At 44.5% G+C, this 25,363-nt stretch overlaps 1 protein-coding gene across 14 annotated transcripts in view; it reads left to right on the top strand.

The window, feature by feature from the left end:
* The window catches only part of ptprub (protein tyrosine phosphatase receptor type Ub), a 1,307,170-nt gene that overhangs the window by 1,082,560 nt on the left and 199,247 nt on the right, over positions 1–25,363 (top strand). For all 14 annotated transcript variants that reach the window (XM_070898914.1, XM_070898921.1, XM_070898913.1 and 11 more), the window contains one exon: positions 2,981–3,182. In XM_070898914.1, the coding sequence (XP_070755015.1) occupies positions 2,981–3,182 (202 nt within the window). The remainder of the gene's footprint in view (positions 1–2,980; positions 3,183–25,363) is intronic.

Below are 25,363 nucleotides of genomic sequence, written 5' to 3'. Positions count from 1 at the left end.
CTTTCAGGTGGACGTAAAAGATCCCATGGTATTATTTTGAAGAAGAGCAGGGGTGTCCTTGAACAATATTTATCCCTCAACCTACGTCACTTAAAAAACAACTGATTATCTGGCCATGTGTCTTATTTCTGTTTGTGGGCCCTTGCTGTGTGCAATTGGTTGCCACTTCCATGTAAGTGGTGGGAAAGGGGTTTTGGGGGTGGGGGGGGGTTCTTGGATTAGAGAAGTGGGTGTGTGTGGGTTTGCAGGCAGATGAGGCGGCTGCCTAAACAGGCGGGAGCTTCCTGAATTTATGCAAATTGGGTTGTATTATGTCACTAAGACCCTGATGCCGTTTTCCTGCCAAGCAGAAGCAGGTCAACAGCTGGTGGGAAAGATGAAGAGGCTCTCCACATAACGTCAGAACATTTCCACTGTGGAGCCCGGAGGAGCAGGAGTGCCTCTCCGGGTCCCACAAGGAAATTTGCAGAATCTCTCCCTACCACACCCCCTCCCCACCTTTGCCTACTGCAAGATTGTCCTGAAACCCCTTCATCGCCACGGGATGCTGGCAGACCACCAAGGGCAGTCTGATCATCCCCTGCTGGTAGCCATTCTACATCCTTTGTTGCAGGCAGGATGTGGGCCGGCAGTATTTAAATGAAATAGAAAATGTTGGTAATATTCAGCATCTGCGGAGAGAGAAACAGAGTTAACGTTTCAGGTCAATGACCTTTCATCAGAACTGCATTCGCGGTATTTTCCTTTTGTATTAGTATTTAAATGAAGCCTGGTGATTAAAATCGGCTTGACATCCTGCTGTCTCTGGCAGGTTGGGGTATTAACTCGCCGGGACAGTTTTGTGCCCGAAACCTGCTCTGACTTCAAATCCTCCCCTTTATCACGTTTTCTGACTGATGCCCTTCTCTCACTTTTAAAGTTGAGGATTTGAATCCCTGCATTTTCTTCTCAGCCCTCTTTGTTTTTCTGGGCTAAGCTTCAATTGTTCTCACGCCACCACCAGTGATGCTCTGAACCAGGTCAGTAGGTATATGTAAGTGGAAAGGGGTGCTTTGCCCATCCGTTTGTGGAGAGTTACTTGGCCTCACATATCATTGCTTTTTCCAGTCCTGCCACCTTTAATCACTATTTACCCATCATCCACAGTCACAAACAGATTAAATAAAGAATTTGGGTGGAATTTACTTTTCAGAGTGTGTGGTGAGAATGTGAAACTCGCTGCCACGTGGAATGTTTGAATCAGATAGCATTGATGTATTTAAGGTGAAGGCTTGATGCATATATGAGGGAGAAAGGAATAGAGGGATATATGGGTAGGGTGGGAAGAGGTAATTAGAGTGGGAGGAGGCCATCTGTGGTGTGTAAACAATAGCATAGGCCAGATGGGCCGAATGGTCTGTTTCTGTGCTGTAGATTCTATATCATTTACAGCCATGGCACATATTGTACTAATCTCATTTTAAGATGTTAAATTTATTAATGAAACGTGACTAACACTGACCAATTGATTTCTTGCAAGGTCATGTGTGAACCAATCAATATTAGCCAGTTCATAACGAATAGTTTCTAAATGGCTTTGATGGTGATGAAAGATGCCCATGTAAGATAGTGAAAATGGAGACTATTCATCTTGCAAAGCTCCAGCAGCATGTTTTGCAAATGAAATCCCACCTATATTTTGAGCACATCACTAATAATCATTCTGATTGTATACATGCTCTACCATTCGTTCTCACTTTCCCATGTTTAGCCTTACATCAGCAGCCCCCAACCCCTCTCATACACATTTCTTTCTCTTTACCTCTCTCTCCTTCTTTCCTCTCCTCTGTCTTTCTCTCTCTTGGTCTGATGACTTCTGGTTCTCCATCGCTGATTGCTGACCTTTCACGAAACCTTACAGCAAACAGTATCTGTGGCAGCTACACGTTGAGAGCATTCCTTCATGTTAGCAATTGTGCTGTAAACAAATGCATAATTGATTGCAGTAGTTTATTAAATATTTAACCATCAATGAGCTGGGCTGGCATACACACTCGGGCTTAGTGAGTTCTGTGATCTGAAATCAACCTGCAGAGCATTTTATGGTAAATTAATGAGTTTGGAAGTGTGTTCTTCATGTATTAAGTGTAGTTTTCTGACTGCACATTATATAAACTAAGGGCTGAAGGAATTTTATTAATCTATTTATCACAAACAACATTTCAAGTATTTATTATTCAACATTTCTAAAATCAATTGAAATTTCTTTAGGAAACATGTTTTTACTCCAGGCTTCTCCCCTCTTCTCCTGAGGGCACTGACTCATGTTGGGTGTGGTTACAGGGCACCAGTTTCCCTCCAGTACCACACCCATATACCATTCTTAGTGTGATGAATGATGTCGGCAGTTCATCTTGTGACAACATCAGAGCAAGGTCCTCACCTGACATCTGCATGCATACACACACTTTCCAGCAGGGCTCGCTAGATAGCGATCAAGAGCAGGAACCTTGGCTGATTGTTCCTCTCCCCAGATCAGGATTGTGGCGGACCCCAGTTGGTTCCCTCACTGAGATCAGTGAACTCAGCGCTGGATCGAATAATCCCTTTTGGTTTGTGACTCGTGGGAAAGTCTGAATATGGAGATATCAGGCGAGGACAACATGAGACTTGATTATTGTGTTTATGCCACTCATCGCCCTCAAGTGAAGAATTGGCAGTTGGCCAAGGTACTGATGGACTGGCAGCATCAGTGAAGCTGTTCCCCCGCTCAAGTTGATGGAGGAAAGGTGTGGCAGTAATCAATGGCTATATCTGGATACCTTTAATTTTTAAAAGATGGCGAGAATTCCTCCCTAAACATTTTGTATACTAAGTTGGGTGCTATGAAGTGTACGTGATGTACTATATGATGCGCATTAAACCATGTAAAGAGAGAAAAATAGGTGCGCTGTGTATTCTATGCATCCAATTGCTCAAATAATGTTCTCTCTGTTATCAGGTAAGCTACCAATGCATCGAATCCTCCGACCCGGCAATGATTGTGCCTGGCCCACAGAAAACACTGTCCAAATCCAGAAATGAGACCTACCACGTGTTTGCAAATTTGGAACCGGGTACCACTTATCGCTTCTCGGTCAGGGCATCCACTGGCAAAGGATTTGGCCAGAAGGGCCTTACTGAGATCACCACAAACATATCTGGTAAGTGGTCTAATGCAATAACTACAGTAATCACCTTATACTCTCTTTGAAATAGTCTTGAACGCGTTGTGGGAAACGATGTTAGAAAGTCGTGCAATAGAACAGCCAAGGAAATTCTAAACATGTGAAAGAAAAGCCTTCGGTCAATTTCGGAAAAACTGGGGAATTTTACTCTGGCCCTCAAAGACAATCAAGCAAATTCCAGGAGCCTGCAGTAACTGATAACACTTATGACTCCCGGCCCAACTACCTCCTATAACTCGAGATGTATTCTAATTACAGGAACTCTCCTGAAGTCTCGATGTCTCTTTGTCATCAAGGATTTCAAATAAAATTACATAGAATGTACAGCACAGAATCAGGCTATTCAGCCCAACTGGTCCATGCCAGTGTTTATGCTCCACATGAGATTCCACCTACCCCTCTTCATCTAACCCCATCAGCACAATATTCTAACACGGTCACAAATTATTTTTAGTGGTTGCATAATAAGCAGTGGGTTGAAAGATAAACCTGATTAAAAATGATTTGCCTGTTCAGTAGGAGATATACAGAACTGAGCATGTGATTATGATTTGGCATGTATTTTGTAATTTAGGTTTTCCCGTTGACCTGTTATGAGACTTTGGGCCTGAAATTCACCGTCCCCGAAGGGACGGCTACCGCGGAATTTGGGCGGTCAATCAAAAAATCAATCGGCCGCCGTGGTCGGGTACTTTTCCCTCCCCGAGCCATATTCAGCTCGGGGAGGATTTGAGCGGTGTTCATTTCCACCGCAAACGGCACGGTGAAGCCGCTGTAAAGGTGAGTTTCCAGCGGATAGGGAAGCAGCGTGCAAGCTGCTGGAAAGCCACCAGGACAGCGAAATTCACCGAGGAAAAGGTGTGATTTTTCTTGGCAGGGCCCCCGCGAGGTTTTCGATGCGGTGCTCAAACGTGACACAGCTGGGGCCCTTTGGTAGGTAAATTAGTTTTATTACTTATTGTTTTTATTTCATTTTCCAGCATCCGCATTATTTATCTTTTGATATAGTTTTATTCATTATTAGTGTTTTTATTACCTTTTCCAGCATTCGCAGTATTTATCTTTTCATATTGATTTATTCATTGTTTTGGCTCCATTGAATTTGCTGAGTGCTGCTCAGAGGTTTGCACATACCCCTGTACTTTTGTACAACTTTCAGGTCTGATTCTTTAGTGGAGGCCTGTGGGCTGCAGAGACCTGCTTGGCAGGGTTCACCCTGGGGATGGGAGGAGTGTTGGGAGGCCGACACCTGCTCAGAAGCAGGGCAGCATGTAGGAGAAGGCATCTCCATCAGCACCGTGCAGACAGGCAGCGGGCAAGGGAGGCAGCAGCCATGATTCGTTCATTCTGCATCAGACCAGTGTGCCCACCATCTTCACTGGCCCGAATCAGGATTGCTGTTGGCTGCTTGGGGACAAGGGATATCCCCTGTCCACTTGGCTGCTCACTCCTCTGCAGAACTCGAGGACAGCGCCAGAGCCTGCATACAATGACGCACATTGTGTCACCAGGTGCATCATTGAGCAGTGCATAGGCATCCTTAAGCAGAGGTTCCGGTGCCTGGACCACTCTGGTGGCACATTGCAGTACTCTCAACGGGTTTCCATAATCTGCTGCATGCTGCACAACCTGGCCACCATGAGAGGACAGCCACTGGAGGTCGAGCCAGCAGTACCACCTGAGGAGGAAGAGGAGGCGCAGGAGGAGGAGGGGAGGAGGTGGTGCAGGATGAGGAGGAGGATCTCCGTTGCCCCAGAGCTAGGAACCGTCGACCCATCGTCACCCTGGAAGGGCCGGGTGCAGACTTGCCAGCACCCTCCTCACATATATGGAGGTGCCTGACACCTCCCCTGCAATCTCCTTCCATGCATTATGTACTGCCTGTCTGCCAGGGCTCCCCACATCAGGAAACAGTATTCTTCTTCTGTCCTCCACACCGTCCATCAGTGTCTCCAGCTCCATATCAGTGAACCTGTTGGCTCTCCTTGCACCTCTTACACCAGCCATCCTTCCAACCTCCTTCCCCGCTCAGGGCCGTGCTGCCTTTTAAAAAGGTCAGCGAGCAGCTGGCTCATTAGAAATCCTCACCTGCATGCTGAATTTCTCAGTGGTGATGACGTTCAAATTGAGACAGCCACACTACTGAAAAATCCACTTTGGAAAGGTTCGTTAGCACTGGAACCCATTTGTTCACTTTTGGAGCTGAATATGGGGTGGCCCAACCACTTAAAAATGTCGGCGCTAATGGCCACAAAAAGGTGGGCGGGGTGGGGAGCACCAGCTATCCAGCGGTACTGAATTTCGGGCCCTTTGTGTGATTGGGATGTTAACTAACAAAAATAAAAATATAAATATACCCTATCCTTACTGTTAGGAATGACAACTTTAGCAAAGAGAATTACTAAGTTCATGGCACCGTTGGGGGGCTCTGCTACACAGGAGGGCAGGAAAAAGAGTGAGAGAGCTATAGTGATAGGGGATTTGATTGTAAGGGGAATAGCTAGGCGTTTCTGCGGCCGCAACCGAGACTCCAGATGGTATGTTGCCTCCCTGGTGCAAGGGGCAAGGATGTCTCGGAGTGGGTCCAGGGCATTCTGAAAAGGAAGGATGAAACAGCCAGTTGTCGTGGTACACATATACCAACGATATAGGTAGAAAACGGGATGAGGTCCTATGAGACGAATTTAGGGAGCTAGGAGCTAAATTAAAAAGTAGGACCTCAAAAGTAGTAATCTCAGGATTGCTACCAGTGCCACGTGCTAGTCAGAGTAGGAGTCGCAGGATAGCTCAGATGAATACGTGGCTTGAGGAGTGGTGCAGAAGGGAGCGATTCAAATTCCTGGGGCATTGGAACCGGTTCTGGGGGAGGTGGGACCAGTACAAACCAGACAGTCTACACCTGGGCAGGACCGGAACCAATGTCCTAGGGGGAGTGTTTGCTAGTGCTTTTGGGGAGGAGTTAAACTAATATGGCAGGGGGATGGGAACCTATGCAGGGAGGCAGAGGGAAATAAAAGGGAGACATTGGCAAAAGATAGAAAGGAGAATAGTAAAAGTGGAGGGCAGAGAATCCCAAGGCAAAAAATAAAAAGGGCCATGTTACAGCAAAATTCTAAAAGGACAAGGTGTGTTAAAGGGACAAGCCTGAAGGCTCTGTGCCTCAATGCGAGGAGTATTCGGAATAAGGTGGACGAATTAACTGCGCAGATAGCAGTTAATGGATACGATGTAATTGGCATCACAGAGACATGGCTCCAGGGTGACCAAGGCTGGGAACTCAACATCCAGGGGTATTCAACATTTAGGAAGGATAGACAGAGAGGAAAAGGAGGCGGGGTGGCGTTGCTGGTCAAAGAAGAAATTAATGCAATAGTAAGGAAGGACATTGGCTTGGATGATGTGGAATCGGTATGGGTGGAGCTGCGGAATACCAAAGGGCAGAAAACACTAGTGGGAGTTGTGTACAGGCCACCAAACAGTAGTAGTGAGATTGGGGAAAGCATAAAACAAGAAATAAGGGATGTGTGCAATAAAGGTACAGCAGTTATCATGGGCGACTTTAATTTACATATAGATTGGGTTAACCAAACTGGTAGCAATGCGGTAGAGAAGGATATCCTGGACTGTATTAGGGATGGTTTTCTAGACCAATATGTGGAGGAACCAACTAGAAAGTTGGCCATCCTAGACTGGGTGATGTGTAATGAGAAGGAACTAATTAGCAATCTTGTTGTGCGAGGCCCCTTGGGGAAGAGTGACCATAATATCGTAGAATTCTTTATTAAGATTGAGAGTGACACAGTTAATTCAGAAACTAGGGTCTTAAACTTAAGGAAAGCTAACTTCGATGGCATGACGAGTGAATTGGCTAGAATAGACTGGCAAATGATACTTAGGGTTGATGGTGGATAGGCAATGGCAAACATTTATAGATCACATGGATGAACTTCAACAATTGTACATCTCTGTCTGGAGTAAAAATAAAACAGGGAAGGTGGCTCAACTGTGGCTAACAAGGGAAATTAAGGATAGTGTTAGATCCAAGGACGAGGCATATAAATTGGCCAGAAAAAGTAGCAAACCTGAGGACTGGGAGAAATTTAGAATTCAGCAGAGGAGGACAAAGGGTTTAATTAGGAGGGGAACATAGAGTAGGAGAGGAAGCTTGCCGGGAACATAAAAACTGACTGCAAAAGCTTCTATAAGATATGTGAAGAGAAAAAGATTGGTGAAAACAAACGTAGGTCCCTTGCAGTCGGACTCAGGTGAATTAATAATGGGGAACAAAGAAATGGCAGACCAATTGAACAAATACTTTGGTTCTGTCTTCACGAAGGAAGACACAAATGACCTTTCGGATGTACTAGGGGACCGAGGGTCAAGTGAGAAGGAGGATCTGAAGGATATCTTTATTAGGTGGGAAATTGTGTTAGAGAAATTGATGGGATTGAAGGCCGATAAATCCCCGGGGCCTGATGGTCTGCATCCCAGAGTACTTAAGCAAGTGGCCATAGAAATAGTGGATGCATTGGTGATCATTTTCCAACAGTCTATCGACTCTGGATCAGTTCCTATGGACTGGGGGGTAGCTAATGTAACACCACTTTTTGAAAAAGGAAGGAAAGAGAAAATGGGTAATTATAGACCGGTTAGCCTGACATCAGTAGTGGGGAAAATGTTGGAATCTATTATTAAGGATGAAATAGCAGCGCATTTGGAAAGCGGTGACAGGATTGGTCCAAGTCAGCATGGATTTATGAAAGGGAAATCATGCTTGACCAATCTTCTGGAATTTTTTGAGGATGTAACTAGTAAAGTGGACAAGGGAGAACCAGTGGATGTGGTGTATTTGGACTTTCAAAAGGCCTTTGACAAAGTACCACATAAGAGATTGGTGTACAAGATCAAGGCATATGGTATTGGGGGTAATGTACAAGCATGGATAGAGAATTGGTTGGCAGGCAGAAAGCAGAGAGTCGGGATAAACGGGTCCTTTTCGGAATGGGAGGCAGTAACTAGTGGAGTACCGCAGGGCTCAGTGATGAGACCCCAGCTCTTCACAATATACATTAATGATTTGGATGAAGGAATTGAGGGTAATATCTCCAAGTTTGCAGATGACACTAAACTGGGTGGCGGTGTGAGCTGTGAGGAGGATGCTAAGAGGCTGCAGGGTGATTTGGACAGGTTAGGTGAGTGGGTAAATGCATGGCAGATGCAGTATAATGTGGATAAATGTGAGGTTATCCACTTTGGTGGCAAAAACACAAAAGCAGAATATTATCTGAATGGCGGCAGATTAGGAAAAGGGGAGGTGCAACGAGACCTGGGTGTCATGGTTCATCAGTCATTGAAAGTTGGCATGCAGGTACAGCAGGCGGTGAAGAAGGCAAATGGCATGTTGGCCTTCATAGCTAAGGGATTTGAGTATAGGAGCACGGAGATATTACTGCAATTGTATAGTGCCTTGGTGAGGCCTCAACTGGAATATTGTGTTCAGTTTTGGTCTCCTAATCTGAGGAACGACGTTCTTGCTATTGACGGAGTGCAGCAAAGGTTCACCAGACTGATTCTAGGGATGGCTGGACTGACATATGAGGAGAGACTGGATCAACTGGGCCTTTACACACTGGAGTTTAGAAGGATGAGAGGGGATCTTATAGAAACGTATAAGATTCTGACGGGACGGGACAGGTTAGATGCGGGAAAAATGTTCCTGATGTTGGGGAAGTCCAGAACCAGGGGACACAGTCTTAGGATAAGGGGTAGGCCATTTAGGACTAAGATGAGGAGAAACTTCTTCACTCAAAGAGTTGTAAAACCTGTGGAATTCCCTGCCGCAGAGAGTTGTTGATGCCAATTTATTGGATATATTCAAGAGGGAGTTAGATGTGGCCCTTCCGGCTATAGGGATCAAGGGGTATGGAGAGAAAGCGGGAAAGGGCTGCTGAGGTGAATGATCAGCCATGATCATATTGAATGGTGGTGCAGGCTCGAAGGGCCGAATGGCCAACTCCTGCACCTATTTTCGATGTTTCTATGAATCTAAAGTAAGGCAAATGCAGCTAGCTTAGATATTAATTCCTTAACTATTGTGCAGGATATCAGGAGAGGCCCCTCACTGTCACATTCCAAGAGTGATCTCTTGAATCAGGCACCAAAGGAACACATAACAGCACGAGTCAGCACCTTGATGGGAAGAGAAAAAGCTGTCAAATCATTACAAATGTACAGTAAAGAGTATTTACAAAGCAGTGAACAGTTTATCAGATACTTTCACTGTAACAGTCCTCCTGCTAAAATTCAATTTTAAATTACCAGGATATTATCAGGGAATTAATGACTGGTCAATAACCAATCAAACCGCGTAACTGTGATAATCGATCCACAAATCTCATATGAAGCAGCAGTAAATATTCTTGACTGGACAGCCAACATGCGAGCGACTGCAAAAATAAATTTTCCGATGCGTTCCATAGTTTTACAGTTGAGTGTAACCAAAAATTTATGTTTACCTGACATCCGCTTTGAAAAGTGAGGAAAGACTGCGTTAAAGGTTTCTGTGTAATGGTGTAGCAACTCACACTGAGGCACAAAACTCGATGTTCACAAGTCGGACACAACCTGACATTGTGACAATGAGTTAATTGTGAGATTTTTTTTCCGATGGAAGGTTATGGTGTGTGTTGGAATTAGTGTGATATAAACAATTGATGCCTTACACAATTGGTAGAGTGCTGGATAATTTAAAGGTGGGATTAATCTGAATCTGTGTTACAATGAGAATCTTGCATAAAAATCAGAATAGGTGAAGGGGCTGTCATAGACAGTTCTGCAATGTGATAAACATCTCCCCAAGACTTAAGGGCCTGATAGACAATCCCTGTCTCACCTCCAACCTCTGCAACCATTATAGCCTTTCTACCTCATACAACAATGCTATTTTGGCCAGTTCTCCTGGACTCTCCTCTTGTTCTTTACATTCCAAATTCAACATTTTAAATCTTTTCCTCTCTTCGACATCCTTATCTGTTGAAATCAAGAATTGTTACACTGTCTCTTCCTCTAACTCATACTTTCCCAGTACCTTAAAACTGTGGAGCTCCTTACCTCCTTCAGTCTTTCATTCCACTTACAGTATTTAAGCTGTTAAAACTGACACTTGGTGATCTCGAATCACTATTTCCTAATTTGCCTCAGGTTCTCTTTCACTCCTTACAGGTGGTATCCTGCACTATGGGCCAAGGCCCTTTCACCTTGGTAATCCAAGCAAAATCTGAAGTAAAATTGATTGGATGTGAAAATAGTAATACAATCAAAGGCATCAGGTGACTTCCTAAACCATGAGAGCCAAGTTCCAGTCAAATATATTCATCAACTGCACCGTGAGATTAATTTAATGTCCATAATTTACAGACAACTGGCAAATATTAATTGGGGAATAGTTACAATTTTTTCCTTCTCCATTTTTCTGCTCTTACTCCTCCTGAAATGTTTCAGTTGATTCATTGTACATTGTGGATAGAATTATGTGAGATAGAACCTTGCAGGGTGTAACTTCTAGGGTTCATGATCCCCTCAGAACATGACTTTTGAAGTGTACGGCTTCATGATGAGCAAATCACATAAATGCCCTATTTCCTCTCATTAAAAAAAATGTTTTGTGTTTGCATGCATAAGGTATTCCAAATTGCATTCTGATTAGTTCTTGCTAGACAACAATAACTTATATAGTGCCTTTAACATAGTGAAACGTCCCAAGGCGCTTCACAGGAGTATTATGTGCTAAAAGTTTGACATCGAGCCGCATAAGTAGAAATTAGTGCAGGTGACGAGGTATGTTTTAAGGAGCGTCTTGAAGGAGGAAAGAGAGGTAGAGAGACGAAGAGGTTTAGGCAGGGAGTTCCAGAGCTTGGGGCCTAGGCAACAGAAGGCACGGCCACCAGTGGTTGAGTGATTATAATCAGGGATGCTCAGGACATGTGGTATCATCTGTCATGTAGTTATCAGGACCTAGTCCAATCCAAGTATAATAGGCCGAGATTTTGCTGTAGCTGGGCATCTGACAGCATTTGTCGTTAGTTAGACATGCCTTTGCACGTTTAGATTTTTTAATTTTTTGAGTGTCAAGTTGCTGAAAGAGCATGCTGATAATGTTGCAGCGAGGGAAACCGGGCATTTGGGAACTGGGCAACCAACTATGTATCTCCCAAACCAATCAGATTGAAGAGTTGTGAAATAAACTGAGGAACGACAGAAAAGGAAGTGTAAATTAGAGTGGTTGAATTCAATGTCAAATCAGGTACAGAAAGAGAAATAGAGAGAGGGAAAGAAAGATTGGATTAAAAGAGAGAATAAAGAGACAGAAAGGAAAAGTTAATTTTTAAAATCATCAACAATTAAAACCTGAAGGAATGAGACTCCGGAATTGTTAATTTTCAGTGCCAGAAATGTTGATTGGCAATAATTAACACTTATCACATCTTTAAAAGGGTACTTAGACTTGAAATGACAAGACTTAACTTTCTGTGGCGAGTTTAGTTCGTATCTACCGCAAAAATACAGCAACTTCACGCCATTCAGTGCAGTTCAATGTTGAGGCAGGCAGCAAGGTGCCATTCTCGTGAAGCTAATGGTGGAGTGCCGCAACTTGAACAGCAACTTTTGGTTCACCACATTTAACCGTACCATTTACCCATAAATAACGGTGAGCGTCATTAGCCTCACTGTTATTTTGACAAGAAATTTTGGTCCATTACCTTTGCCAGAAACACAGGAAAGCATCATTCATTATACTTGCATATCAAAATGTGAAAATTGAAGCAAGTTGAAATGGCTCGACCCATTTAACTGAAGTTTAACAAAGTAAGTGTAAAACAATTTAAAAATTCTAATTTTAACAGCAATTATAACTAAGTTGAAGTCTGGGACTCAGTTAATGAACAAGCCCAATTCAAGCTAGTTGCTGAGATCCAATTGATCTTTTTAAAAAAAAATGTGAGCAGTACCAACACCATGGAGATCCGAAGTAAAATGTTGCGAATCCTGGAGATCTGAAATAAAAACAGAAAATGCTGGAAACACTCAGCAGCAATGTCACAGAAGGAGGCCATTTGGCCCGTCAAGCCTTGCTGGCTCTCGGCAAGAGCTCTTCAGCTAGTCCCACTTCCACGCCCTTTCCCCATAGCCCTGCACATTTTTTCCTTCAAATACTTACCCAATTCCCTTTTGAAAGCCACACTTGAATCTGCCTCCACCACACTTTCAGGCAGTGCATTCCAGATCCTAACCACTTGTTCCATAAACTAGTTTTCCCTCATGTCACCTTTGGTTCTTCTGCCTTAAATCTGTGTCCTCTGGTTATTGACCCTTCTGCTAATGGGAAGTTTCTCTCTATTTACCCTTCTAGACCCCTCATGATTTTGAACACCTATATCAAATCTCCTCTCAACCTTCACAGCTCCAAAGAGAACAACCCCAGCTTCTCCAGTATTGATTGGGCTAACCAAACTGGTAGCAGTGCGGTGGAGGAGTGTTTCCTGGGGTGTATTTGGGATGGTTTTCTAGATCAATATGTCGAGGAACCAACTAGAGAGCTGGCCATCTTAGACGGGGTGATGTGTAATGAGAAGGGACTAATTAGCAATCTTGCTGTGCGAGGCCCCTTTGGGAAAAAAGTGACCATAATATGGTAGAATTCTTTATTAAGGTGGAGAGTGACACAGTTAATTCGGAAACTAGGGTCCTGAACTTAAGGAAAGGTAACTTCGACGGTATAAGGCGTGAATTGGCTAGAATAGACTGGCAAAGGATACTTAAAGGGTTGACGGTGGATAAGCAATGGCAGACATTTAAAGATCACATGGATGAACTTCGGCAATTGTACATCCCTGTCTGGAGTAAAAATAAAACGGGGAAAGTGGCTCAACCGTGGCTAACAAGGAAAATTAAGGATAGTGTTAAAACCAAGGAAGAGGCATATAAATTGGCTAAAAAAAGTAACAAGCCTGAGGACTGGGAGAAATTTAGAATTCAACAGAGGAAGACATAGGGTTTAATTAAGAGGGGGTAAATAGAGTACGAGAGGAAGCTTGCAGGGAATATAAAAACTGACTGCAAAAGCTTTTATAAATATGTTAAGAGAAAAAGATTAGTGAAAAGAAATGTAGGTCCCTTGCAGTTGGATTCAGGTGAATTTATAATGGGGAACAAAGAAATGGCAGACCAATTGAACAAATACTTCGGTTCTATCTTCACGAAGGAAGAGAAATTGATGGGATTGAAGGCCGATAAATCCATGGGGCCTGATAGTCTGTATCCCAGAGTACTTAAGGAAGTGGCCCCAGAAATAGTGGATGCATTGGTGATCATTTTCCAACAGTCTATCGACTTTGGATCAGTTCCTATGGACTGGAGGGTAGCTAATGTAACACCACTTTTTAAAAAAGGAGGGAGAGAGAAAACGGGTAATTATAGACCAGTTAGCCTGACATCAGTAGTGGGAAAAATATTCGAATCAATCATTAAGGATGAAATAGCAGCGCATTTGGAAGGCAGTGACAGGATCGGACCAAGTCAGCATGGATTTATGAAAGGGAAATCATGCTTGACGAATCTTCTGGAAATTTTTGAGGATGTAACTAGCAGAGTGAACAAAGCAGAACCAGTGGATGTGGTGTGTTTGGACTTTCAAAAGACTTTTGACAAGGTCCCACACAAGAGATCGGTGTGCAAAATCAAAGCGCATGGTATTGGGGGTAATGTACTGACGTGGATAGAGAACTGGTTGGCAGACAGGAAGCAGAGAGTCGGGATAAACGGGTCCTTTTCAGAATGGCAGGCAGTGACTAGTGGAGTGCCGCAGGGCTCAGTGCTGGGACCCCAGCTCTTTACAATGTACATTAACGATTTGGATGAAGGAATTGAGTGTAATATCTCCAAGTTTGCAGATGACACTAAACTGTGTGGCGGTGTGAGCTGTGAGGGGGACACTAAGAGGCTGCAGGGTGACTTGAACAGGTTCGGTGAGTGGGCAAAGGCATGGCAGATGCAGTATAATGTGGATAAATGTGAGGTTATCCATTTTGGGGGCAAAAACACGAAGGCAGAATATTATCTGAATGGCGGCAGATTAGGAAAAGGAGAGGTGCAACGAGACCTGGGTGTCGTGGTTCATCAGTCATTGAAGGTTGGCATGCAGGTACAGCAGGCAGTGAAGAAGGCAAATGGTATGTTGGCCTTCATAGCTAGGGGATTTGAGTATAGGAGCATGGAGGTCTTACTGCAGTTGTACAGGGCCTTAGTGAGGCCTCACCTGGAATATTGTGTTCAGTTTTGGTCTCCTAATATGAGGAAGGACGTTCTTGCTATTGAGGGAGTGCAGCGAAGGTTCACCTGACTAATTGCAGGGATGGCTGGACTGTCATATGAGGAAAGACTGGATCAACTGGGCCTTTATTCGCTGGAGTTTAGAAGGATGAGAGGGGATCTCATAGTAACGTATAAGATTCTGATGGGACTGGACAGGTTAAATGCGGGAAGAATGTTCCCGATGTTGGGGAAGTCCAGAACCAGGGGACATAGTCTTAGGATAAGGGGTGAGCCATTTCGGACTGAGATGAGGAGAAACTTCTTCACTCAGAGAGTTGTTAACCTGCGGAATTCCCTGCCGCAGAGAGTTGTTGATGCCAGTTCATTGGATATATTCAAGAGGGAGTTAGATATGGCCCTTACGGCTAAGGGGATCAAGGGGTATGGAGAGAAAGCAGGAGTGGGGTACTGAAGTTGCATGATCAGCCATGATCATATTGAATGGCGGTGCAGGCTCAAAGGGCCGAATGGCCTACTCCTGCACCTATTTTCTATTTCTATGTTTCTCCTCGTTCTTCCTCCTAAAATGTATCACTTTGCACTTTTCTGGGTTAAATTCCATCTGCCACGTGTCCACCCATTCCACAATCCTGTTTATGTCTTCTTGAAGTCTATCACTATTCTCCTCACTGTTCACTATACTTCCAAGTTTTGTGTCATCTGCAAATTTTGAATTGTGCCCTGTACACCCAAATCTAAGTCATTAATATATATCAAAAGTAATATGTCCTTACTATATAGTACAAATGCACACGAGGCCCATACTAGAGAGAAGGTCACTCTATGACCAGTAACCTTTATTAGCCAGCACTGAAGTGGAGAAGCTGGGTGGAGCTTCCCCTGAAGGTCCAGGTTAAGAGTGTCTTCCACAAGTTCACCACCTACTGGTCAGTGTTCTCATGGTGTACAACTTAGGTCAGTTTATACATGGGTTACAATGACAGTTGAATGCATGACAAAAAGCAGTGGTCCTCGTACCGACTCCTGGGGCACACCACTGTATACCTTCCTCCAGTCCAAAAAACAAACATTCACCACTACTCTGTTTATTATCACTTAGCCAATTTTGTATCCATGCTGCCACCGTCCTTTTTATTCCATGGGCTTCAACTTTGCTGGCAAGCCTATTATGTGGCATTTTTCAAAAGCCTTTTAGAAATCCATGTACACTACATCAACCACATTGCCCTCATCGACCCTCTCTGTTACCTCATCAAAAATCTCAATCAAGTTCGTTAAACACGATTTGCCTTTAACAAATCCGTGCTGGCTTTCTTTAATTAATCCACACTTGTCCAAGTGACTGTTAATTTTGTCCCTGATTATCGTTTCTAAAAGCTTCCCCACTACCGAGATTAAACTGACTGACCTGTAGTTGCTCGGTTTATCCTTGCATCCTTTTTTAAACAAGGGTGTAACATTTGAAATTTTCTAGTCCTCTGGCACCAGCCCCGTATCCAAGGAGGATTGGAAGATTATGGCCAGTATCTCCCTGATTTTCCCCTTTACTTCTTTCATGCATCCCATCGGTCTTGGTGACTTATCTACTTTAAGTACAGCCAGCCTTTCTAGTACCTCCTCCTTACCAATTTTTATCCCATCCATTATCTCAACTACCTCCTCTTTCACTATGACTTCATCAGCATCTTCTTCCTTGGTAAAAACAAATGCAAAGTACTCATTTCGTACCTCAGCCATGCCCTCTGCCTCCATACGTAGGTCTCCATTTTGGTTCCTAATAGGCCCCACATCTCTTACTACCCATTTACTATTTAGATGCCGATCGAAGACTTTTGAATTCCCTTTTATATTAGCTGCCAATCTGTTCTCATACTCTCTTATTTCCTTTTTCACTTCCCCTCTGAACTTTCTATATTCAGCCTGGGTCTTTCTTGTATTTTCAACCTGACATCTGTCATACACCCCCTTTTTCTGCTTCATCTTACTCTCTATCTGTTTTGTTATCCAGGGAGCTCTGGCTCTGGATGCCCTTAAGCTGTGCATGTGTGCGGCCGGGCAGCAATCAGGAAGGTACTGCATAGGCCGCTCACAAGCTGTTGGGCGCACAGCAAATTTAATGGTACCGTGCAACAAAAAGAAATTAGAGGGTACATTCCCCAGCAGGTCATTAACCTGAAACATTAACCCTACAGGTCTCTCTCCACATACGCTGCGTGACTTGCTGAGTGTTTTCCAACTTTTTCTGCTTTTATACCATGGAGATGACTAGGTTTGTCTAAATTTATCCCATCGAAGTTCTCTTTCAGCTTGTTCTATAAGCAGTGGTGCGGAATTTCCCGCTCAATCACAGTTTCTGCCGTGACACAGCGGACATGTGGGAAAATCCCATGGAAAGTCACCGCCAGTCATACAAAAAGATCGAATCGAGGTCTTTAAAATGGATTGGACAGGGTAGATGCAGGGAGAATCCAAAACTAGGGGCCATAAATACAAGATAGTTACTTATAAATCCAAGAGGGAAATAAGCAGAAATTTATTTACTCAGAGATTGGTTAGAATGTGGAACTCGCTACCACTGGAAGTGGTTGAGGCAAATGGTTGAGGAAGTGGTTGATGCTTTCAAAAGTACATGAGAAAACAAGGAATAGAAAGTGATGCTGAAAGGCAGGGATGAGGTAGCTGGAATGGGAGGGGACTCGTGGAGTAGAAACACCAGCACAGACTAGTCGGGCCGAATGGCCTGTTTTGTGCTGAATATTCTATGTAATTGTTGTGGAAGGAGTCTGCGAATTGAATATTCTGAATAAAAATATTTCTTTAAACCAGGAGATCAATCACGGATTTCTTATCAAACTGCTCATGTTGAACTTGTGTTCCATGCTTCATGTTACGCATCAGATAGTATAATACGACAGTAATAGGACAAGTAGCATATGGAATATTTACTCTACTTCATTTTCTTATGAAGGATGAGACAGCACCATCTGCTGTAAGGAATAGTGAATTTAAAATAAGGAGAACAGATTTGTCCTTCTCAGAATTATAATATAAAATGTTTAGTAGTGTGATTGAGTGCTACTGTGGATTGGCACACTCTCCAAATGCCTCCAGGACTTGACTTCAAATCCAGCTCCAACTGATAGAAAGTCTCCTCTTTCACCCGGTTGAAAGTTTCAACCTACTTTTCTAATGGGCGTCATCCCACAGTGGAAAAAGTACCCTGAATTCAGCACCAACGTTGCATTCTCAATCAGACGACCTTAAGGCTTTTGAAAGCTCAGTATGGCATCACCTACTCCCTATTCCTTTCTTTCCCTGAATGTCCATCGCTCACTCTTCTCAAGCTGAGTCGTTTCCTGCATTGTCATGTTTGGCCCTGCATCAGTCAGGATAGGATGGTTTGTGCAAGAAATAGAGCTGTACTAGACTCTGAAGCTGAGATAGGTAGCAATCTTACTGAGAAATAAGCGGTGTTTGATTTTTAGAGGCAAGGTTATTCCAAACTGTTGTTAACGACCATCCATAATAAAAGGAACGTTGTTAGCAGAAATATAATTAAATATCATTGAATGATCATTTTTTTAAGGCAGCAGATAAGCCAAAGCTGCAAAAATAAAAAGAAAGCTGAATTATGAAGACATTAAATGCTGCATCTGGTGCATTTTGTGAATAGTCATTGCTTTTGTGCTTGGAAATTGAAACCAAGATTTATTAATTGGTAATGTTCCTGCAAAGGTGAGAATGATAATTGTGTCATACAGTTAATGTACTGGCTGCTGTAAGAATGCAGCTTGCGGCAAGCGATAACTCTTAATTTCGCCAGTTAGCGTCAACCCGCAATACCAAGAAATATGGCTAAAGATCAGGGCTTCAGAATCCAAATCCTTTAATCTGTGCTCGGTGAACTATAGTGTACAAAAAATGGAACATCACTAGATTTCATGCAGTACACCATTAGGAACAATACAATAATCCCAGAACAATCAAATAAAGCAGTAATAAAGATAAATTACTTAACTGTGTTTCTGGAGGGGTCACATTAACAGAGGTCTAATTCCTAATTAACAATAAGTTAAAGATTTAAAGCAAAATGGATAACTGTCTCCATGCTGGCTGGCTACTTCACTCTGACCCGAATTTGAAGGGCGCCACTCAGTGGCGGGAAACGGTAAGACACAATATGGTGTCTCTGAGATGTCAGAAAGTGTCTCAGTCCATCACACTCCCCATCTAAAAATAACAAGCATTGAATTTTTACTAATTAGCCAAACTATTATGGGAACAGCTTCGAGGCGGGTGCCTTCTGTATGAGTACGAGTTCCAATATCGGTCTCCGGTAGCTGCGACGCATGTCATCGCTGCAGAACATGACATTCACCTTGCGTACGCTTCCGTCATCGCTGGGGTTGGACTTAGTGACACGTGCAAGTGGCCAGTCGTTCCGGGGAAGTTCTTTTTTCACAAAGTTGCCAGGTGGTGCCTGGAGGGCTGAGTTTTCAAAGTCAAGAGTGTGGCAGGAGTGAGTGCCTGGGGTTCGTTGTTTGGAAGGGTCATCTGGTTGTTCTTGAGGGGTAGAGCGAACTCCAAGTTTCCTTCCAAGTTGGTGTGAGCACCTTCTGTCAAGATCTTGACGAAGTGTTGGTCTTGGATGGACATGTCCTTCAGGTTATCTTCAGGAGTTTCTTCATATAATTCGTTCATCATTTTGTCTCGGCAAGGCGTGGAGAGAGGTTCTTTCATGTAAATGTGATTCTTGCTGGCCTCTGCATTGTCTGGTTGTGGCTGAAGGATGGTACTGTTGACGGAGGCATGGACTTTCCCTTTTGTGCCGCTCATGCAAACCTGTCGGAAGCCTGTCCAGCCTAGGTCGGTACGTTGTGCCCACAGTGTTCCTCTCGGCCAGTTGCGAGACTCCCTGATCTTGAGGGGTTCTGGGCAATTTCTTCCAATGAGGAGGATGATGTTTGCATCTTCTCTTGGCTCGGGTATCCTTTTCGCCACTAACCTGAGGTGGGGAAACTCCTTGCAGAAATCAGGACATGGGATCTTGCTTCTCTCTCCAGGGATGTGGGCATTCTCGATGATGGTAGGCAGTTGTTCTGTTTTTCCATCTGCTGCTTCTACGATCAGACCGCTTGCTTGTTTCCCTTCTGCCATGATTCTGTCTCCACCACAGGTGGAAAGCTAATATGGGAAAGCTGGACCTGGGAGCTCTAAAGCATCAAAGATTTCACGGTCTCCAAAACAGGCAGTAGACTGGTTGTCCAGCACCATGTAGCCAAGGATAAGATTCGAGGGACTATCTCTGTAGTAGATTTTGCAGAGAACAATCTTAGAACAAGATCATGCGGAAGAGCAAGCCAAGTATCTGGTGCACTTTGCGTTGGCCTCTATGACCTGGTGGTCATCTACCGGCTTCTCATTCTGGGTCTCCCCACCATTCTATCTCGGCGTCACGTGCATGAAGGAGGCATGCTCTGTGCCTTGGCATTCCTTACATTACACCTTGGTCTCGCAGTCTTTTATTCTGTGGTTGTTGCCTCACTTGAAACACAGGCCTTTGGCTTTGCAGAATTCGCTTATCTCTTGAATGGGCTTTCTGCTGAAAGCGATGCATTCCGACAGATGCTGGCCTTGCCCGTCATGGTAGAGGCATTTCTCTGAGGCTTGCCGCGTGGGTGTAGATGTTGCCAAGACGCGAAGAGAAGAGCTGTGACTTCTGTTTGTTCCTGTCCTCTCCGAGTTTGGATGATGGACCTGGCTTGATGGATAAAGGTTGGTGTCGTTTGCAGTCTGGTTTCGTCTTTCCGTAATTTAGCCAGCATGGCGAAAGGAGGGCAGCTGCCATTAGCCATCTTATGCTCTGATACACGCTTCCTCCATGCATTGTGTACGTAGGTAGGAAGTTTGTCGAGAATTGGGTGAAGATGGTGGGGGTAATTAAGCACCTTCAAGTCAAGCAAGTTGTCCATCTGTGCTGCAATGTCCATGCACAAATTGGCAAGTTCAAGAAGTTGGTGGCTTTTGTCTGCTTTGAACTTAAGAAACCTGTTGAGTTTTTGAAGGATGGATGTTTTGATTTTTATCTTGTTGCCGAATCTCTCTCAGTTCTTTCCATGCTTCTTGGTAGGCTGTTTCAGGGTCAGAAACGTACTGGTGCCGGATCCTATCCACCAGTATCTTGACTTTCCCTTTTGTGAATTTGGTAAGAAAAGTAAGCTTCTGTGTGGCTGGGTCCGGGCCTGGTCTACCATGGTATCAAATGAGCAGCGCCATGGCTGAAACATGATAGGTCCCCATCATAGACATCGGGCTCGTGTGCAGGCTGGCGCTGACGAGTGAGAGTGTCAGAAACTGAGCTGTTCGTTTCGCTATGGCCTCCTCATAGGCTGCGTTCTCGGCTGCAGCAGCAGCATTGGCTGGAGCTTTGACCCGGGCTCTCAGAACTGAAGACCATGATCTTGAGCTCCTTTCTGCGTGTCCCGACTGTCTGCTGACGTTTTGAGCATGATTCTAGGGCCAAAGTGTGGACCCGCTCCATCGTTTGAGTGATGGTGCTGTTCGCGAGGTTATAGTTTTCGAGAAAGGTTGATTTAGTTTGTTGGGCATCTTCCTTGAATGTTCCCATTTGTCTTGGGTGTAGAGGTCCTTGAACACAGACCATAGCTCGGTGTACGTCCGGAGTACAGAGCGAGCTTTAGTCAAATCCATTTGAAGGGTGGTTTCGTCATCCGGGGCACCTTGTAGGTTTTCGAGAATTTGTTCAGTTTTCCCCCAGTGTTGATGTAGTTTTTTCCCCCCTGCTTTTACATCATTGTTGAGAGCTTTCAAAAACGAATGTCTCTCTCTGTGTGGTCAACTCGAAGGGTCTGTAGTATTGGGAGAGATCTCATCGAGCTCTGGGTGTTGAGTTTCACCGTGAAGGTGAATCAGCGTGGTATCGGGGACACCTGACATGATGATCGTTCTGTGTAGTGACCACTGGGAAATTACTCAGGGGTAATTTGTCGGTTCGTCAAAGTAAATTCACTACTGGCTGTTGTAAGAATGTAGCTTGAGGCAAGCAATACTCTAACTTGCCAGCTAGCGTCAACTGCAACACCAAGAAATATAGCTAAAAATCAAGGCTTCAGAATCCAAATCCTTTAATCTGTGCGCGGTAAACTGTACTTTACAAAAAAAGAAGTTTCACCATAATTATGCAGGTTAAAAACATAATGCACAATTCTACGTAGCTAAAGAAAATGCTGATACATTCAAGAATGCTTAATTAACATGTTCAAATTTATGTAAACAGCTAAAACATTCAATATTTTCACATTATAAAAATGGAACATCAGAACAATCAGATAAAGCAGCAATAAAGAGAAATTGCTTACTTAACTATGGATCTGGAGGGGTCACAATAACAGAGGTCTAATTCCTAACTAACAAGTTAAAGATTTAACAGCAAAATGGATGACTGTCTCCATGCTGGCTGGCTTCTTCAATCTGACCTAAATCTAAAAGGGCGCCACCCAGTGGTGGGAAACGGTAAGACCCAATACGGTGTCTCTGAGATGTCAAAGTGTCTTTCGTCCATCACAGTTAGCATTCTTAAGAGGTGTTGAGGTGAAAATAATTAAGTACCTCAGAGCATCAGAACATAATTTTTATTACAATGCAGACCTCCCAACATTGCCTTGCTGTTCAGTGTGAATAATATTTACTGCAATTTAGAAAATAGTTGCTAGTGTGAGTTGTTTTTCCTTCAATTAGAAATGTGCTTTCATCTTCGATTTTCTCCTGGATTGACAAATAAGTCTGTCACCTAGCAACGGGCATAACTAGTGTCCAATGGATCATTTTGGAGTACATTTATTCTTCCAATTTGAGTTTACTCATTTCTACCCAAGGGTGTGAGTGGGGATGGGGGGGAAACTTTTTTCAAAGACGAATCCAGATGAATGCCACAGGGAGATCTTTTCCATACACCAGATGTAGCGAAATCGTAACTTAGTCATGATGCCTAGCAACGTCTCCACTGTAGTTTGGTTAGGGCTCCCATCCACATCAGTCTCACATCTGCTGCCTACACTTCTGCCAGACGTGAGTCACACATATTATTCAATTATTTTACAGGGAGATGTTACTTTAACACTATTGCATTATCTGCCTCATTCTTTTCAGCAGTGATTTGAAACTGTTTAGGAAGTTTGAAACTTGCACTTGATGTATTTCTACAGTGACAGCCCTCTTGAGGCCTGTGTGAACTAAAACCTGCCCATGGCTTTGCAGTTCTGTTTACCAGTCTTGAACTGCCACTCTGTGCACAAACTGCCAGTTTCAAACACCGATGAAATGTGTGAGGATTTATCAATTGGGCAGCTTGACTGTTGCCATTTCAGCTCAAACATTCTCCAAGTTCAAATTTCCCCCTATATGTGAGGCCTGTGGCTCTGTGGTATGCTGGTATTCGCGCCAGCAGTGCCTCTCCACCATACTTCAGTGCCTCAGCAGGGATTCCATCCTCTCCCGTAGCCTTGTTTTTTTAGCTGTCTTACGGCTTTTTCTACCTCGTGCAGTGTTGGGGTCTCACTGAGGTGGCGGCGGATAGCATGCTGCGGAATGGAGTCGCGAACACTCGAGTCAAAGGCAGAGTCTCGATTGAGGAGATCTTCGAAGTGCTCCTTCCAACGGGCCCTGACTGCCTCGGTGTCCTTAATGAGTGTTTCCCCGTTCTTGGCCATCAACGAGGTGGGGCCTTGGATGTTTGGACCGCAGGTGGCCTTGACTGTGATGAAGAATCCTCGCACATCATGGCTGTCGGCCAGCTGCTGTATCTCCTGTGCTTTCTCCATCCACCACCTGTTCTTTAGATCCCGGGTTTTTTGTTGGACCTTAACCTTTAGCCGTCTGTAATGCTACTATGCTGCTCCCGAGTTGGTTGCTGTTTAAGGCTCAGAAACGCCCTGCGCTTGCAATCTATTAGCTCTTGAATCTCCTGATCATTCTCATCAAACCAGTCCTGGTGTTTCTTGGTTGAGTGACCAATCTACGTCCGGACCGGGGTCAAGCAGGGCTGTGTCATCGCCCCAACCCTCTTAATCTTCCTCGCTGCCATGCTCCACCTCACAGTTGACAAGCTACCCGCTGGAGTGGAACTAAACTACAGAACCAGTGGGAAGCTGTTCAACTTTCGCCAGGACCTCCAGGCCAGGTCCAAGACCAGTCCAACCTCTGTCGTCGAGCTACAATACGCAGATGATGCCTGCGTCTGTGCACACACAGAGGCTGAACTCCAGGACATAGTCGACATATTTACCGAGGCATATGAAAGCATAGGCCTTACGCTAAACATCAGTAAGACAAGGTCCTCCACCTCACCGCACAGCACTGCCCCCCAGACACCAAGATCCACATCGCGGCCCTGGACAATGTGGACCACCTCCCTTATCTTGGGATTCTCCTATCAACAAGAGCAGGCATTGCCGACAAGATCCAACACCGCTCCAGTGTGCCAGTGCAGCCTTCGGCCGCCTGAGGAAGAGAGTTTTAAGACCAGGCCCTCTAAACTGTCACCAAGCTCATGGTCTACAGGGCTGTAGTAATACCCGCCCTCCTGTATGGCTCAGAGACGTGGACCATGTACAGTAGACACTTCAACGCACTAGAGTAATACCACCAACAATGTCTCCGCAAGATCCTACAAATCCTCTGGGAGGACAGATGCACCAACATTAGCGTCCTCGTCCAGGCCAACATCCCCAGCATTGAAACACTGACCACACTTGATCAGCTCCGCTGGGCAGGCCATATTGTTCGCATGCCAGACACAAGACTCCCAAAGCAAGCGCTCTACTCGGAACTCGTCCACAGCAAACAAGCCAAAGGTGGGCAGAGGAAACGTTACAAGGACACCCTCAAAGAATCCCTGATAAAGTGCGACATCCCCACTGACACCTGGGAGTCCCTGGCCAAAGACCGCCCTAAGTGGAGGAAGTGCATCCAGGAGGGCGCTGAGCTTCTCGAATATCGTCGCTGAGAGCATCCAGAAATCAAGCGCAGGCAGCGGAAGGAGCATGCGGCAAACCAGGCTCCCCGCTCACCCTTCCCTTTAACCACTGTCTGTCCCACCTGTGACAGAGGCTGTGGTTCTCATATTGGACTGTACAGCCACTTAAGAACTCATGCTAAGAGTGGAAGCAAGTCTTTCTCGATTCTGAGGGACTGCCTATGATTATGATGGTATGCTAGTACACCAGCCTGCTAGATCCTTGTGTTATATGCTCCATCTCAGTGAGGGAAGAGGAAGAATGGAGAAAGAATTATGGAAACAATCAGCCAATATAAGACAACAACAGTGCTGAAGTTAGAACCTCCTTTGACTGGAAGCAAGAACAGAAAGGAACATAGGACCAGGACTCAGGACTAGGCCATTCAGCCCCTCATGCCTGTTTTGCCATTCAGTTAAATCATGGCTGATCTGTCTCTTAACTCCATACACTCGCCTTGGTTCCGTAATCCTTAATAATCTTGCCTAACAAAAATCAATCAGTTTCATTTTTGAAATTTTCAATTGACCCCCAGCCTCAAAAGCTTTTTAGGGGAGAGAGTTCCCAATTTCCACTACCCTTTGTGTGAAGAAGTACTTTCTCACATCACCCCTGAACAACCTATCTCTAATTTTAAAATTTTGCCTCCTTATTCTGGACTTTCCCACCAGAGGAAATAATTTCTCTCTATCTATCCTATCAAATCCTTGAGATCTAAGAGAAAGGAGATATGGAACAGCACGGGCAATGAGCATCACAACCATGCCTGGCCCTGTACCCAACCAAAATCCA

This window comes from Pristiophorus japonicus, chromosome 14 (assembly GCF_044704955.1).
Source record: "Pristiophorus japonicus isolate sPriJap1 chromosome 14, sPriJap1.hap1, whole genome shotgun sequence".
Classification (NCBI taxonomy): domain Eukaryota; kingdom Metazoa; phylum Chordata; class Chondrichthyes; family Pristiophoridae; genus Pristiophorus; species Pristiophorus japonicus.
This window is presented reverse-complemented; position numbering and strand designations above follow the sequence as displayed.